Below are 15,491 nucleotides of genomic sequence, written 5' to 3' on the forward strand. Positions count from 1 at the left end.
ATGAAAGGGCATTTTTTAATGAAAAGTCTTTTAAAACTGAAAAAATCAAAATGTTTTGAGTTTTTGAGCCTTTTTTGAGTTTTTTTTCCCTAAATGAACAATTTGGTGAAATCAACACAAATTCATGAAATATTTCCAGCTCACTGAACTTGCTCCAGACGAAGGTTTTGGCTGAAAAATATCACCTAGTTCTAGTCAAGCCTCCAGAGTCACTGATTTAATGTTATTGCTTTAACACCTGAGAAAGGGATCTGTGGTGAAGACCTAAGGACCAAAGGTTCAAACCTCCATGCTGGGAGCCTTCATAGGCTTTTCTGTTTAGCTCTTTCCCTGCTTTATAAGCCTGGCTTATTTCATTTGCATGACACAGACTTTCCAAGCAGTTTGATGGCTGGGGAATGTTGTGATCTCTCAGGAATAGGGGGTGACCTGCAGCAAAATCCAGGTGTTCTGTAGTTTGGCAGCTTTTGGAGGGGCGACTTCCTGACATTTCATTCTCCCCCTCTCTCTCTCTTTGTTCTGCCCAGCAGCCATCAGCAGCACCGTACCCATCCTTCTGCGAAGTGGCCTGGCCCTTTGCTGGCACCGGGTGGAGGGAGATCACCACTGGGCCTCAGCTCTCTAAGGAGCTTCTTGAGTATTTGAAGCAACTGCAGTTCCCCTGTGGCTGAAGACACACTTGTGTGCAGCTGGTGTGTGTGAGTGTATGCAAAAGGTGGGCGTAGGGGCGAGTGTGTTGAGGGTGGTGTGTTTGTGCATTGCTCTGTGTATGTGTGTGCATGTGTGTGGTGGAACAGTTAAGACCGTGGGTCGAATTTTCCAACATGCCTATGGGACGAAAGCATTTTGGCTCCAGACTTCCATTGATTTCAACAGAAGTGAGACGCCCCCTTTGTGGCTCTGGGCCTAAGTCCCGTCTCCGAAAGAGACAGACACAGGCGCGCAGTCCCACTGAGACTCTGGCTCCCGAGGGCCTGAATCACTTTTGAAGATAGGATTTAGGAGCCTGGGTCACTTGGATGCTTTGGAAAATGCACCCAGCGCTCCAAGCCCAGCTGGAAACCAAAAGCACCTTTGTAGTGAGGAATGTAGCTCACGAGAACAAGAGGAATACCCTTTCCTGCGCCCCTTGGCGCATGACTGTGCATCTCTTCATCCATGCTACTAATAATTATATTTCATATCTATTGCCTCTCTCACCTTCCCACCGGGGTGTGGCCCCCCTCAGAGGCTTTGGTGGCAAGTATATTTTTAAATAAAACACACAACTTTTCTAGTCCTGCGACCACTGTATACCGCATCTCAGCTCTTTGGCTCATTTGTATACAACATGCTGGCTGGCTGGCTATACCGCAGCAGAATATGCTCAGTCCTCAACTCGGCCAATCCAAGCGCTGCATGCTAATTTCCGCTTGCCTCCAATGTGTGCCGCCCCCAGCCGTCAAGCTATTGTTGAGTGGACTATACCACCTGGAGAGTGGAGTGGGGCTGCCCCATTGGATATGGTGCTAAATATGGGGATTCCTTAGGGCAAGAAAAGAGATGGAGTGGGGGGCAGAGGGAGGCATCTGCTGGTGTTATGGGATCTCTCATGTACATGTATGTAGATCATATTAGGATCTTGGCCTAGGAAATCCTTGAGCCAGGTCCTTCCAGGGGAATTCAATGTGACAACAACTTGCGTGGGGAGTAAGTAGATCTGGATAATGACCCCTCAAGGCGTTATTTACCCTTGTGCCCCTACATTTACCACCCAGGGAGTTAACCGGACCAGTGAAATTAGCCTCACCCCCTCCACTCCATAGCGTTTGCCCTCACGCAGCCCTTCTGGCTGCAGGCTCTCTGGGAGGTGGGAAGGAGATGCCAGGAAGCCAAAGTTTTCAGACTTTATTTACTGCTGAAAGAGGCAGCGGCTGCTGTGAGGGGGACAGAGTCAAGGGAGTGGGGAAAAGGGACCCCCCACAGATCAGCTCTTCCCTGTACATTTCAGAAGGTCCGAGCCTGGGATGGTCACAGGCTACAGACAGTCAAATGGGGAGAGGGAGGAACAAAGGGGATGAGGGGAGAAGAGAGAGGGAGATGGAAGGAAAATCCAGAGAGAACAGACTGTGGTGATGAATGGGGTGTATTGGGAGATAGCTAGATAGAGGCTACGTATTGGGGATGCATGGATAGATAATAATAATCCCTAGCTCATCTACAGTCCTTTCCATCAGCAGATCTCAAAGTGTTTTACAAAGCAGGTCAGGATCATTATCCCCATTTTGTGGATGGGGAAACTGAGGCATAGAGCTAGACCGTCCCTTGACCAAGGTCGCCTAGCAGTAGAACATAGGTCTCTGTGAGTCCCAGTCCACTGTGCTAACCACTAGGCTACACTGTCTCCCAGGTCAGTCCCTTGATAGATGCTGTGTGTGAGATTGATAGCGAGGTAGAACGGAGTGCATGGGGATGCATGGATGGTTATGTACGGAGGAAGAAAGAGAGAGAGAGAGACAGACAGATACCCCCCACACCAAAGCGTCACAGCCAAGCAACACTGTTCAGTGCCTGTGGCACCAGGGCATACCATGCAAGTGGAACTGGGCATGGAGGGGGCTGGGTCAGACTCTGGGGTCGTTGACATGGCCCATGAACATGGGGAAGCTGTGGTTGTCATTCCACAGCACGAAGAAGAAGGGCTGCTGCACATCGAAAACCCAGGCGGTGCGGGCCACCGAAAAGGCCGTGGCAGCCACGGCCTCCACCCCTTCCTCATTCAGTTCCAGCATGGCCCGCTGCTGGGCGCTTGTCACCAACAGATCCTCTGCCTCTGAGATGCCGCACAGGTTGGAGTCATAGAAAATGCCGTAGTCTGGAGAACAGGCAGAGATGGGAGGATGTAGAAGCCACACCTCAGTCCCCAGGAGTCTGTCCCAGTCCTGGAGACCCCACCCTCACCCCGGGTAGAGACCAGTGCCAGAGATCAGCCATGGAGATGGACCACTCTGAACCAGGGGAGCCCATGATACATCCAGTGGCCTCATGGGACCAAGAGACATGGGACTGATCAGCTATGGGAATGGGTCATTCAAAACCAAGGGAGCCTGTGATGTGTCCAAAAGTCAAATGGAGCCAATAGACATTGGTGTGTTGGATTGGCCATGGAGATGGATCACTCGAAACCAGGCGTCCATGATCCATCCAGCAGTGTCACATATCCATCAGACATGGGATAGATCAATCAAGGAAATGGGTCACTCAGAACCAGGGAGCTGTAGGGTCGGTCCATGGTCTGTCCACTGGTCTCACAGACCCAGTAGACACTGGTGTGGTGGATTAGCCATGGGAATGGGTCCCTCAGAAGCAGTGGTCTGACTCCATCCCTCAGGAAATGACATAATTGCTCATCCATTCCCCTCCAGGAAGTGATGTCACAACACCCCTGCTCTGATGTCCCTTCCTGCCCAGCAGGGGAGTGGGCTCTCTTGCCTCTTCCCCTCCCACCCCTAGTACCCCCCCAGCCCAGCCCCTGCTGCCACCATCCACCACCCGTTCAGCACCATCCTTACCCATCTCCCCCAAGATGTCCATGAGGTTGTGGGAGCTGTCCAGCTTCAACTTGGGCAGGCTCACCACAGTGGACTTGAAGGGGGAGTCCATCAGCTTCTTCATCACCGCAGTGAAGGTCTCTTTGGTCAGCTTCCGCTCCACCTCAGCGAGCATCTGGGACACATGCTGGGGCACGATGACTATGAGGCTCATGTTGTGGGACAGCTGCAGCCGGCCAACCTTGGGGGAAGATGACACAAAGGCCTCTCTGTGCTGAGGGCCTGTCCTCAGCCCCGATCAAACGTCCCCTTCTCCCGTCCATCCCTTCCTGTGCCACAGCTGGGCCCCCATCACCCCATCCCCCTATTCCTGGAGTCCTTTCAATGGGACCTCCAAGACACCTGCGGGCGTGAACAAGCAGCATGTCACTGATTGCAGTCTTGGTCAGCTGGGGATCAGGCCCTTTGGGCCTACACCTACCCTGCTCCACCAACTGCAACCCCTGAGAGCCAGGGAATGGGTACATGGAGCCTTTGCTGCCCCACTCCCCATCCCTGGGACAGCATCCATTTCTCCCACATGCTTTTGTGTCCCCAAGTCCCGCCCCCTTCCCGTTCTTCATTCTGTCCACTCCCACGCCTGGGCAATTAGGGCTGAGTGACACTTTTTCATCAAACCATTTTTTTTCAACCACATTTCCTCCAAAACTTCCCACCAAACATATTTTGGGACAAAACAGTGGAAAATGAATATTTTCCATTAAATGGCTTCAGGTTTCAAAAGCCAGAAATGTTGCTCACTGACTTTTTAAAAAAAACTGAAAACAAATATTTTTTGCCAAAATCAAATTAAAAAATGTGTTTGAAACCAAAGAACACTTTTCTTCTTTATGTAAACCTGTTTTTTTAACCAAATCCTGTTTTGTTCAAACAAAAGACCAATTTGGTTTCTTACTGAAAATTTTCACCCCATAAAAAACGGATTTCCTTTTTAACAGAAAACTGATTTTTTTAACCAAAAAGCATTAGATTGTTGCTCTTACCAAACCCATGTTTACTTTCTACCCAAAAACCACTAGAAAGGATAAAAAAAATTCTTAAAGAAAACCAATTAAAAAAAAAAATTCTTGCCAGAAATCAATTTTCTTTCGAAACAAAACACAGTGGTTTTAGAGCACTAAACTCAGTGTTTTCCCTGCTAACAACTGATTTGCTTTCTAACAAAAAAATTGATTTGCTGACAAATTGAACTGTGTTAGTTTCTCGTTTAAAAAAGTCACGGCCAAACAAACCAACCAACCCTCCCCCCACCCAAAATATCTCTGAAATATGTGTTGCCTGGAAATCATGAAGGAAACAAACGTTTTTGGACTTTTCCAACAAAAAATCTTGGTGTTTTGTGACCAGCTCAGCAAATAATGCTAGGGTCAGTGGGAAATGTGGGACAATAAGGACTTGCAGTTGTCAATGCTGACCATCTCTCTTAGGGTCTTATCCCAGCACCCAGCACCAGAATATCTGGGTGTCTTTCATGTAGAACCAATGCTGTGCTGGAGAAAAAGCTTCCCGGGCAATTACTGGATCCACGCTCTGTGGAGCCATGGATATTGGATGCCATGAGTTGAGAGTCCTCAGCTTGAGATCCCCACACCCCACCTGCACCTTGAGCATGCTATTCTGAGAAGCTGGCTTCACTCAGATGAGATGGGAGGTGGGGAGGGGAGAGGAGTGTGGAGAAGGGGGCACAGGGGACATCACTAAGTGACATTATGGAGGAGGTGTGATGGGGTGGAAAACAAGAAGGAGAAAGTGGAGAGGAGAAGGAGGGGAAAATGGAGTTGCCATTGGAAGGTAGGCAAGGCAGGGGCCAAGAGGAGAGGGGTGTGGCACAGATCACCTGCGGGGGCTCACCTTGGCCTGCAAGCTGGGGTCATTGAAGAATGCCAGTGGGTACTTCTTGCTGGTCATCATGGGCACCCTGATTGGGGCCTGGCCCGGGCGGTAGAATGTCTCATTCACTGTGTTCTTCACTTTAAAGGTCGTCTTCCATTTGGCTTGAGGGCAAAAGGACAGGGAGATGTAGCCGGGGAGCACCCTCAGTGCATGCCACAAGGGGTATCCCAGAGGAGTCCCTCGAGGGCAGGGGGCTTGAGGGGATGAGCAGCCTGGAGGAGTCCCTTGTGGCAGGGAGCTCCAGGTGGGCTCCCTGGGGGCTCGGATATCTCAGGGGACAGGTCTCAGTGGGTGCAAGTATCGCAGGGGTGGGTCTATCAGGAGTGGCAGAGGGAGCGTGTCCCTGGAGATTCGGATATTGACGGGGGAGGGGGGAAGCGTCCAAGGGACCTGGGTTTCTGGATGGGATGTAGGGGGGCAGGGGAGCAGGTCCTGGGCATGGCACGGTGCAGTGCCCCCCTCCCTTACATTGGAAATAGACAGCGTTGAGCAGCACCAGCTGGACGTCAGGCTCCAGCTCCTTCAGCAGCCTCTTGATCTTGTTCTTGGTCACGTCTCTCACCCACTTGTTGATGAGTTGCAAGTCCTGGGTCTTGTTGCCACTCAGCTCCTGGGGCCGGCTGTTGTAGAAGCGCAGCGACTGGTTGAGGAAGGCTTCGTTCAGGGGCAGGCCTGCAAGCCGGGAAGGCAAGGGGATGAGGAACCGAATGCCATTGCTGCCCTGTGAAGCCCTCAAACTCCCCTCTGCCACCTGGGCAACACCAACCTCCCCTCACTCCCCTAACAACATCGCAAACCCTCTTCCTGACCATAGGAAGTTATACAACCCCTTGCCCCTTCCAGTGCCTCAGTTTCCCCATCTGTAAGATCACCTCTCTGCTGAGCAGCATTAGATGTCGGGGCCCTGTAGGGGAAATCGCAAGGGGATAACTTGTTTATTTACACCATCTCCACCTGTCCTGGAACGGGGTGGTCACAAAGAGCATTCAGGCTAATCCCCTTTTTCATAGATCCCAGTCCGGACTTCAATGCCCACTTCCCAGGAAGCAAGTCTGTCACCAGAATTGACTCTAGTTACAGACATGAAGGCAGAGAGCAAAGCCTTCTGCTGTTTGTAACAGCTCCTCCCAAAAAGAAACTGCATTACAAAACTAACAGCAACACAGCATGTCTCCAAAGCCTGAACACTTGCTCGCATGCTAAAAAAAAAAAAAAGAACTTGTGAGGCTCTTTGCAACAGTACTGCCTTGGGACCCCTGCCATGACAATACCTCCTTCCCTGAAGGCATGCTGGAGAGGGGGAGTTGGAAAGTGCTTTGAGATCCTCAGAGGGAAAAGCAAAGCACTGGCATTTCTCTGCTGACCTGAGTGCCGATGTGAAGCCCTCACACACACTCACCTTGGCGGAGGAAGAACTTTGAGGCCGAGATCAAGGCCTGGGATTTGAGGAGCCGCTGCAGTGGAGTGTGGACGCAGATGAGATCTGAGGGGTAGGAGAGGATGGACTCCAGCCGTTCTTTGGTTTCGCCCCGGGCCCCTGCATGAGAAGAACAAGTTCTCAGATGGGAGGATGAAGATTGACAGGGCTGGGGAAAGGGGCAAAAACCACTCCTGCAGGGGGACTGGCCTCAGACAATTCCATGTGTGGGTAGCACTGGGAGCTGGGCTGGAGACTCATCCCCATGGGATAGCTTGGTCTCTAGGGTTTCCTTGGTTGGCTGGGCCTCCCCTTCTCAGCAGGGGCTCCCAGTACCATTGGTAACACCATCCCATCCCAGCCACCCAGCAGTGTTGCGTTGGCCCATGGCCAATGGCAGAAGGCTCTCAGTGCACCATCCCTGAGGGAGGCAGAGCTGGGCATGGCCCTGTCAAGATGGGAGTGAGTATGGGGGATTGTGGGGGGTGAGTGAAGGGGTATGTGTAATGGGTGTTTGTGAGAGAGAGGTGGGTGTGAGCGATGGCTGTGTTTGTGAGTTTGAATGTGTGTACAATAGTTGTGTGACCAGCTCTGTGTGTGTGGTGGTTTTGTGTGTGCAATGATTGTGTGTGTATGTGTCAGATGGCTCTGTGTGTGCTGACTGGATTTGTGTAACGGTTGTGTGTGTGCACGTACACAGTGGTTGTGCATGTGTGAAATGGTTGTGTTTGCGCATGCAATGGCTGTGTGCACAATGGTTGTGCATGCGATGGTAGTGTGTGCATGCATGATGGCTGTTTGGTCCTGTGATGTTTGTGTGGACATGTCTGGTGACTGTGTGATGGGTGTATATGTAACAGGGGTGTGTGTGTGTGTGCGTGTGTGTGATGGATGTGGGTATGCACGATGGGTGTATGTGTGACAGGTGTGTGTGAGATACCTGTAGATATGCGTGAGAGGTATATGTATGATGCGTGTGTGTGTGTGTGTTTGTGTGAGACAGCTGTGGGTGTTATGGGTGTATGTGTGACATGTGTGTGTGTGTGAAGGCTGGGTATATGTGTAACAGGTGTGTGTGTGTGACAGCTGTGGGTACATGTGGTATGTGTATGTGTGGCTGGTGTGTGTGCAACAGGTGTGGGTATGAATGATAGGTGTATGTATGACAGGTGTGTGTGACAACTCTGAGTATATGTGATGGGTGTATGTGTGACAGGTGTGTGTGTGTGACAGCTGTGGATATGCGTGATGGGTGTATGTGTGACAGGTGTGTGTGTGTGAGACAGCTGCATCTGCGTGTGCGTTGACTGTGTGTGCAACTGCTGTGTATGTGTGCACTGCCCTTACCCAGCAAGAGGTGCGAGAGCGCCAGGGCCACGCTGAAGGGCGAGAAGACCACGTTGGAACCAGTGCCTTCCACCTCGGCCAATTTCGAATAGAACTTAAGTGCAAAATCAGTCAGCGCCGTTGCAACCCTGGGGCTCTCCTCCTTGGAGTCGTCCCCACAGGTTCCCCAGGGGTCACTGGGTGGGCACCGCTGAGGTGTTGTGATGGGTGCTGTAGTGGTTTCAGTGGTCGGTGCAGCAGTGGGCTCCTTGGCTGGCTCCTTTTCTAGCTCCTTGGCTGGCTCCTTGTCTAGCCCGTTGGTCTGCTTCTCGGACAGCTTCTTATCTAGCCCCTTGGCTAGCTCCTCGACTGATTCCTTGTCTAGCTTCTTGGCTGGCTCCTTGACTGGCTCGTTGTCTGGTTTGTTGTGTGGCTCATCTAGCTCCTTGGCCAGCTCTGTGGTATTCTGGATCTCTGGTACACAGGGGAGACAGGTTTGCATAATTTTTGGTGGGGCCCAGAACAGTCCCACCCCCCCACTGCCCGCAACACCTGCCTTGTAAGCCAATATACAGTAACTCCTCACTTAAAGTCGTCCTAGTTAACGTTGTTTTGTTGTTACATTGCTCATCAATTAGAGCAGTGGTTCTCAAACTTTTTTTTTCACGGACCACTTGAAAATTGTTGAGGGTCTCGGTGGACACTTAATGATCTTTCCAAATGTTGTTTGTACCGTTAGCTGACTATTGTAAAGCGCTTTGGATAAAAAACCCTTAACATTTTTTTGTTCTACACATAAAAGCACCAACTCATATTTTAATATCAGTATGTCACGGAGCCCCCGGGCGATGCTCTGGGACTGCTCCCCACAAAGCCAGTCAGGACTCTGGGGAAGTCTCCTTTCTGTGAGCAGCCTGTCTGCAGGACACACAGCTCACACAACTTCCACCTTGCTGGGTCTGACCTGGGAGCATTCAGCATCCTCTGCCCCTCCGTGCGCTTCCCACAGCGAGTCCGCCCAGGCGGGCTCCTGGGGAAGCCAGAGGGTCCTGCACCCCAACTTTGCAGTCAGACATGACTCTTAGCCAGCCAGTAAAACAGAGGTTTATTAGACGACAGGAACATGATCTAAAACAGAGCTTGTAGGTGCAGAGAACAGGACCCCTCAGCTGGGTCCATTTTGGGGGGGCAGTGAGCCACACAACCCCGTCTGCACTTCACTCTATGTCCCCAGCCAGCCCCAAACTGAAACTCTCTCCAACCCCTCCTCCTCTGGGCTTTGTCCCTTTCCCGGGCCAGGAGGTCACCTGATTCCTTTGTTCTCCAACACCTTTAGCTCTCACCTTGCAGGGGGGAAGGGCCAGGCCATCAGTTGCCAGGAAACAGGGTGTTGGCCATTCTCTGTGTCCAGACCCCTGCACACACCTGCTCTCTAGGGCTCTGCAACAATCATACACACTTATCCCACCACCTAGATACTTAAGAACTGCATAGGGGAAACTGAGGCACCCCCCCAATATTCAGAGGAAACATTAAGAACAGTCCCGCTTTGTCACACAGTAGTCTTAACCTTTCTAATGAGATGGATGTACCCTCTCTCCCCTACCGCAGCAGCCCCTGAGCTGGGGCTGGGAAGGAGGGCTGTCTCTCCCCGGCAGACGCAGCCCTGGAGCTGGGGAAAGTCGCCTCTTTCTCTGGCCGCCGCAGCCCCTCACGACACCAATTCCCCCCACCCTCTTTTCTCACACGACTGTCCTCTCCCACCTACCCCTTAGTTCCCCCAAGACCACCACCTGACCTTACAAGTGCATTTTCTCCAGCGTCCAGGCACTTAATTAGTGGAGCCAGGCCTGCACAGCTCCACTAATTAGGTGGGTGCCCTTCATTGTTTCATGTGCGGCCACCCAGGTAGAAGGAACTATCCACGGACCACCTGAACGGAGCTCGCGGCCCACAGTTTGAGAACCTCTGAATTCGGGAACATGCTCATTTAAAGTTGCGCAATGCTCCCTTATAACGTTGCTTGGCAGCCGCCTGCTTTAACCACTGCTTGCAGGAAGAGCAGCCCGTTGGCGCTAGCTGGAGGGGGCTTGGAACCAGGGTGGACCGGCAGCTCCACTGAGTTTCCTGTGCGGCAGCAGGCTAGCAATTGCTAGGAAGTTCAGCTGTCCCTCTCCCCACTGCCCTGTGCTGCTCCTGCCCTCTGCCTTGGAGCTGCTCCCAGTAGCCTCCTGCTTGCTGTGCATGGGGTGGGAAGAGGGGTGCTAATGTCATGGTGTGTCCCCCCTGCTCCTGCCCCCTGTTCCTTTACCCCATCCACAGAGCGGCGGGCGGGGGGGGAGTCAGGGCAGACACGACAGGGCTCAGGATGCTGGCAGCAGCTGCGGTCTCAACTTGCAGATCTAAGCTATTACCAGCAGGACAGTGGGTTTGTGTGTGGGGGGGGTGGAGGGTGAGAAAACCTGGGTTTGTGCTGGAAATGGCCCAACTTGATGATCACTTTAGATAAGTTATTACCAGCAGGACAGTGGGGTGGGAGGAGGTATTGTTTCATCGTCTCTGTGTGTATATAATGTCTACTGCAGTTTCCACGGTATGCATCCGATGAAGTGAGCTGTAGCTCACGAAAGCTCATGCTCAAATAAATTGGTTAGTCTCTAAGGTGCCACAAGTCCTCCTTTTCTTTTTTCTTAAAATGGCAATGGACTTAGAGTGGGGTCAGCGTACTTAAAGGGGCAATGCACGTCTCTATCTCTCACACACACACACACAGGTTGTGTGTCTCTGTCTCTCTCTGCCATGCTGTCTCCCCTCCCTCCATTCGTGCTGTCTTGTAGAGTGTGAGGCTACATTAGCAACAATGTGTTAACCCCTGAGGGCTCAGCTGAGTGCTAATTCATCATTTAGCAGTAAGGCATCCCCTGGGAAATATCCCACTCCCTGACTTCACCACCTCAACCAAGTTTCACAATCATCATTGCTGTGTACAGTATTTGTTTGTTTAAAACTTATGCTGTGTGTCTATATATATATATATAGTCTTTTGTCTGGAAAAAAAATTCACTGGAACCGAACCCCCGTATTTACATTAATTCTTATGGGGAAATTGGATTCGCTTAACATTGTTTAGCTTCAAGTAGCATTTTTCAGGAATATAACTATAATGTTAAGTGAGGAGTTACTGTACATTTTTTTAAATAATGTAAAAATGTGAGGGCTCTGGGGTGAGGCTAGTGATGAAGGTTTTGGGGTGTGGGAGGGGCTGAGGCAGAGGGTTGGGGTGCAGGGATGAGGGCTATGGGGTGGGGCTGGGAGGTTTGGGAGGGGCTCAGGGCTGAGGCAGAGGGTTGGGGTGTGGGGAGTGAGGGCTCTGGCTGGGGCTGGGGGCGGGACAGGGGTTGAGGAGGCAGGAGAGAAGGACTCCTCCCAGCCCTCTCCCAGCTGGCAGCAGGGAGCTCCAGGGGCAGAGCCCCTCTCTTCCACCCCACCCCACACTCACGTTGCACCACCGTCACTGCACATGCTCCTAGGGCCCCTCTCAGATCCAGGAAGCCCCCTTGCCTCCCCTGTGGTGGGTGCCGGGGGGATTGCCATCACATGTGCACCTCCCCCCCGCTGCCCCTTGCCCAGCATGGTGGTACATATCTCTCAGGGACCCCTCCTGGGCCACACATGCCAGTAGCACAATCGGCCTCCCCTTCTCTCTCTGTCACACTGGAGGCAGTTCTGCAACCTGCAGACTCCTCTTTCCCTGACCCCTCCTAGATCTCCTGCCCCTCCATCTCTCCCCCATCCTCTACTCCCTTCCCGGGTCTGCAGAGCTTCTTCCTGCCAAATCACATAGAATCATAGAATAACAGGGTTGGAAGGGACCTCAGGAGGTCATCTAGTCCAACCCCCTGCTCAAAGCGGGACCAATCCCCAATTTTTGCCCCCGATCCCTAAATGGCCCCCTCAAGGATTGAACTCACAACCCTGGGTTTAGCAGGCCAATGCTCAAACCACTGAGCCTCCCCCCGTCCTCTTGGCAGGGATGGAACAGAAGGTGGGTCCCATTGTTGGCTTCCTCACCTCCTGTGGAGTCATGGTCAGTAGCTTGTAAGGGGAACTTGGAAGCAGAGTGCTGTTTGTCCCCTTCTGCGCCATCCAGCCAATCCTGCTGTGCCAACACCATAGGGGAAAGGAGAAGGATCCATCAGATAAGTGAGATCCAAGGCGTGTGATGGGCTCCTGGGCACCAACACGCAGGGCAGCATCAAGAGGAATTGGATCTGGTACCAACTAAGGGGCGATTCACTGCCCCTTGCCCCTCAGGAACTTCCTGAATCTCCCCAGCTGGAGATTCAGCTAAGTGGGGAAATCCCCAATGGGTGGAGCTACAGGGAAGTTCCTTGGAGGAGGAGTTTTCAGGAGGCAGAAGTGGGGGAAGTTCCCAGGAGGTGGAGTTTCCGGAAGGTGGAGCTCTGGGGCAGTGGGTGTGGCCAGAGTACACCACTCTGGTAAATATTCTTTGTGCAAAATGTTTTTTCAACAAAAAATGGCTTTTTAATAAAAATGGCATTTCAGGGGCGGGGGGAATCTCCATTTTTGGATGACATGGCTCAGTTAAAAACCCATTTTTTCAGTCTCCAAAAACAGAAAAATTTCAGGGCTTAGGTGAAAATGTTCAGTGAAAGCAAATATTTCTGTCCAACTGGCTAAAGTTTTTTGCTTTCCAGTTATCAGAAACCAAAACATTTTCAGTCACTAAAACCCATCATTTTTCCAGTTTTAGGTTTTTGCTGAAATAAATGAAATTTCAGAAAATGTTACAGTTTTCAGCAATGAAAACAAGTAACATCTCAGTTGGAAAATTTTCCATGAACCCCCAAATTTTTGCCGAAGCAGGTGAAAATTTTTGGGTTTCCAGCGCCTTGAACCCCCAAATTTGGGGAAAAGTAGTTTTGGTGGCCAAACATGGAATTTATTTTCCGTTTTTTGTTAATAAAAACCCAAAAGGTTCTGCAGAAAAATATAGGCAAAAATGAAAGAAAATGGTTGTTTTTGCCAATTGTTTTGCAGGTTTAATCAACCAAACATCCTCCACATCCAGAGCGCTGACCATCCCCAGATGGGCACTTACCAGTTGGCATAGCTCAGAGCAACCCCCAGGTGACTCCAGTATGTGCCAGGATTGGGGCAGAGTTGAGCAAAGACACAGCATGCTATGCTGTGCCCACTGGCTCTGGCCCTGTAGTCTGAAGAGTGGGATTTCAGGCAATGGAGCTGGTCCTGGGCTCTGCTATGGGCTTCCTGGCCTGAGCCCTACCCTACGACCCGGGCAAAGCAGGTGCATGTGGGCATGTGGTGGCACCCCATGATTCAGATCAGTCCCTGGTTCTGGCTACTTCCACTGTTTGGGGTCCCAGCTCTGCCCACTCGAGAGGCACTGACTCTCCACTCGGGAGCTGACTTTCAGGGCTGTGGGTCACCCACAACTGCCACTGACATCAGTGCTTGTCCCTGGTGCTCAGCACCTCTGTATCTCCAGCCCTAGGGTCCTTGGAGCATTCATCTCCAGCACTCAATGGGTTAAACTCCCCCCTCCCCAGGAAGGACAAGGCTCCCGCAGCACGGAGGATGGACTCACGCCTGCGAAAGTCACCAGCCACACTAGGATCAGCCAGCTCTTCATGGCAACGAATCCTGCCAAAGCAATGCCCAGAAGTCAGTGAAAACCCTTCCCACCTTTGCCCTCTCCTGGCCCAGCTGCCCACAGTGCTGGGCCTGGCTGGGGCAGGCTGGGACCCCCAGGTGCACCCCCACCCCAATGAAGCACAGTGCCCCCTCCTCAGCCTGCTCTACCCAATGCCCTTTCCATTGCACTCCCTAGGCTTCTGTCTGTCTGGCCACCCCCTCTGTGCCAGTCTGTCCTGTTTCTCTGTCCCCCAATCTCCACATGTCTGTCTGCTCACCCCCTCTGTGCCTGTTTGCCCCCCAATCTCTATATCTACCTGTTTGTCCACTCCCTCAGTCTGTCCATCCACTCTCTCTATGCCTGTCTGTATGTCCCCCATCTCTGTGTCTGTCTATCTGTCTACTTCCTTTGTGCCTATCTGTTTCTTCATCTTAGGGCCTGTCTGTTCCCCACATCTCTATGTCTGTCTGTCCATCCTCCCCCTCTGACTGTCTGTCCCCCTCATCTCCCTGCCTGTCTGTCCTTCCACACCCTTTGTCTTTTGTTCCCCCATCTCCTTGCTTTTCTGTCTGTCCATCCCTTCTGTGTCTGTCTCCCCACTCTGTGACTCTTTCAGTCTGTCTTTCTCACCCTTCTGTGTCTGTCTGTCTGTCCCCCACCCTCCCCACTTGTCCCTGTGTCTGTCTATGCACCTCTTTCTGTGCGTACGTCTGTCTGCCTCCCCCTCTCTCTGTGTGACTCTGGGTCTTCCCATTCTGTCTCTTTCGCAATGTCTCATCACATGGCCAGTGTGGATGCTAGGTTCACTCCCAGCAGCTCCCCACCCCTCTCGCTGAAAGCCAGGGGCTGAGAGCCTGAGCCAGGGAGAAGGAGGAAGAGACACCAGATGCAGAAGAGAGACAGAAGAAGGGCTGACAGAGGTGGAAAAGGGCTGCAGTCTGCCTCATATCTGACCCCAGACCCAGAGACCCACCTGCTCCCTGTGTTCCAGAGTGATCAGTGTCCAAACCCGAGCCCAGCACTCAGGGCACAGAGGGCAGTTGAGGGTGGAGCATGGGGTGGAGGGGATGCAGCCATTGGCTGGCTCTGGCCCCAGCCTGTTAAAAATTAAGGATGATTGATTCCTGTGTGATTTCCCGTAAATCGGGGGGGAAGAGGGGTGGGCAGCAGCTGACGCAGGGGAGGCACCGGGTGGATTCTCCAACTCTGTCAAAGGTGCCAGCTGGAAACTGGGACCTTGGCCCCCCCATGACTATAGCTCCCTGGGGCGCCAACCGGAGGCCAAAGGTACTGGCTTGAAGTGGTTTCAATCATATACAGGGTTTGCAGTTTGGTTCAATGAGTCTCAGCACCCCCATTATACAAATTGTCCCAGAGCCCCTGCTGGGGTCCCATCTCCAGAGGCTATGCCCCTGGACAGTAACTGATGGCGTAAAACTCCTGTCCTTGTTTACTGTCCCTGTTTGTTGCTGCTGGGATCAGAGCTCCATTTTTCTGGTTAGGTCAGCAAGCCACAGCCACTTATGAGTATTTCTGTGCAAGGGGCCCAATTCCTAATCTGAGGCTGGATCCTGTCTCTGGGCCTCTC

At 52.1% G+C, this 15,491-nt stretch overlaps 1 protein-coding gene across 4 annotated transcripts; it reads right to left on the bottom strand.

Annotated features, from left to right (window-relative positions):
- Positions 1-1,872: 1,872 nt before the first annotated feature.
- On the bottom strand, positions 1,873-14,935 carry SERPING1 (serpin family G member 1). Of its 4 annotated transcripts, none has more exons than XM_073346770.1 (9): positions 14,877-14,935; positions 13,856-13,911; positions 12,298-12,382; positions 8,248-8,700; positions 6,883-7,020; positions 5,952-6,155; positions 5,442-5,584; positions 3,552-3,771; positions 1,873-2,854 (listed from the first exon to the last, which is right to left on the bottom strand). In XM_073346770.1, exons 2-9 carry the CDS (start codon positions 13,898-13,900, stop codon positions 2,604-2,606), a joined length of 1,539 nt encoding a protein of 512 aa, XP_073202871.1. In that variant the 5' UTR covers positions 13,901-13,911; positions 14,877-14,935; the 3' UTR covers positions 1,873-2,603. The 4 variants fall into 4 exon arrangements, with proteins under 4 accessions (XP_073202871.1, XP_073202869.1, XP_073202870.1 ...); XM_073346768.1 differs by having other exon boundaries at positions 12,298-12,385; XM_073346769.1 differs by lacking the exon at positions 14,877-14,935 and adding an exon at positions 14,596-14,786 and having other exon boundaries at positions 12,298-12,385.
- Between the last annotated feature and the right edge of the window lie 556 nt (positions 14,936-15,491).

The sequence above is a fragment of the Lepidochelys kempii genome, chromosome 6 (genome assembly GCF_965140265.1).
Source record: "Lepidochelys kempii isolate rLepKem1 chromosome 6, rLepKem1.hap2, whole genome shotgun sequence".
In the NCBI taxonomy this organism is placed as follows: domain Eukaryota; kingdom Metazoa; phylum Chordata; order Testudines; family Cheloniidae; genus Lepidochelys; species Lepidochelys kempii.

What these genes read in the sequence shown, in the direction of transcription:
- SERPING1 (XM_073346768.1), bottom strand. Translation starts at nt 13,900, where the DNA reads ATGAAGAGCTGGCTGATCCTAGTGTGGCTGGTGACTTTCGCAGGC. An exon ending in GGCTGGTGACTTTCGCAGGC is followed by an intron (nt 12,386 to 13,855) that starts GTGAGTCCATCC and finishes GTGTTGGCACAG; the next exon opens with CAGGATTGGCTGGATGGCGC. An exon ending in TGACCATGACTCCACAGGAG is followed by an intron (nt 8,701 to 12,297) that starts GTGAGGAAGCCA and finishes CCTGTGTACCAG; the next exon opens with AGATCCAGAATACCACAGAG.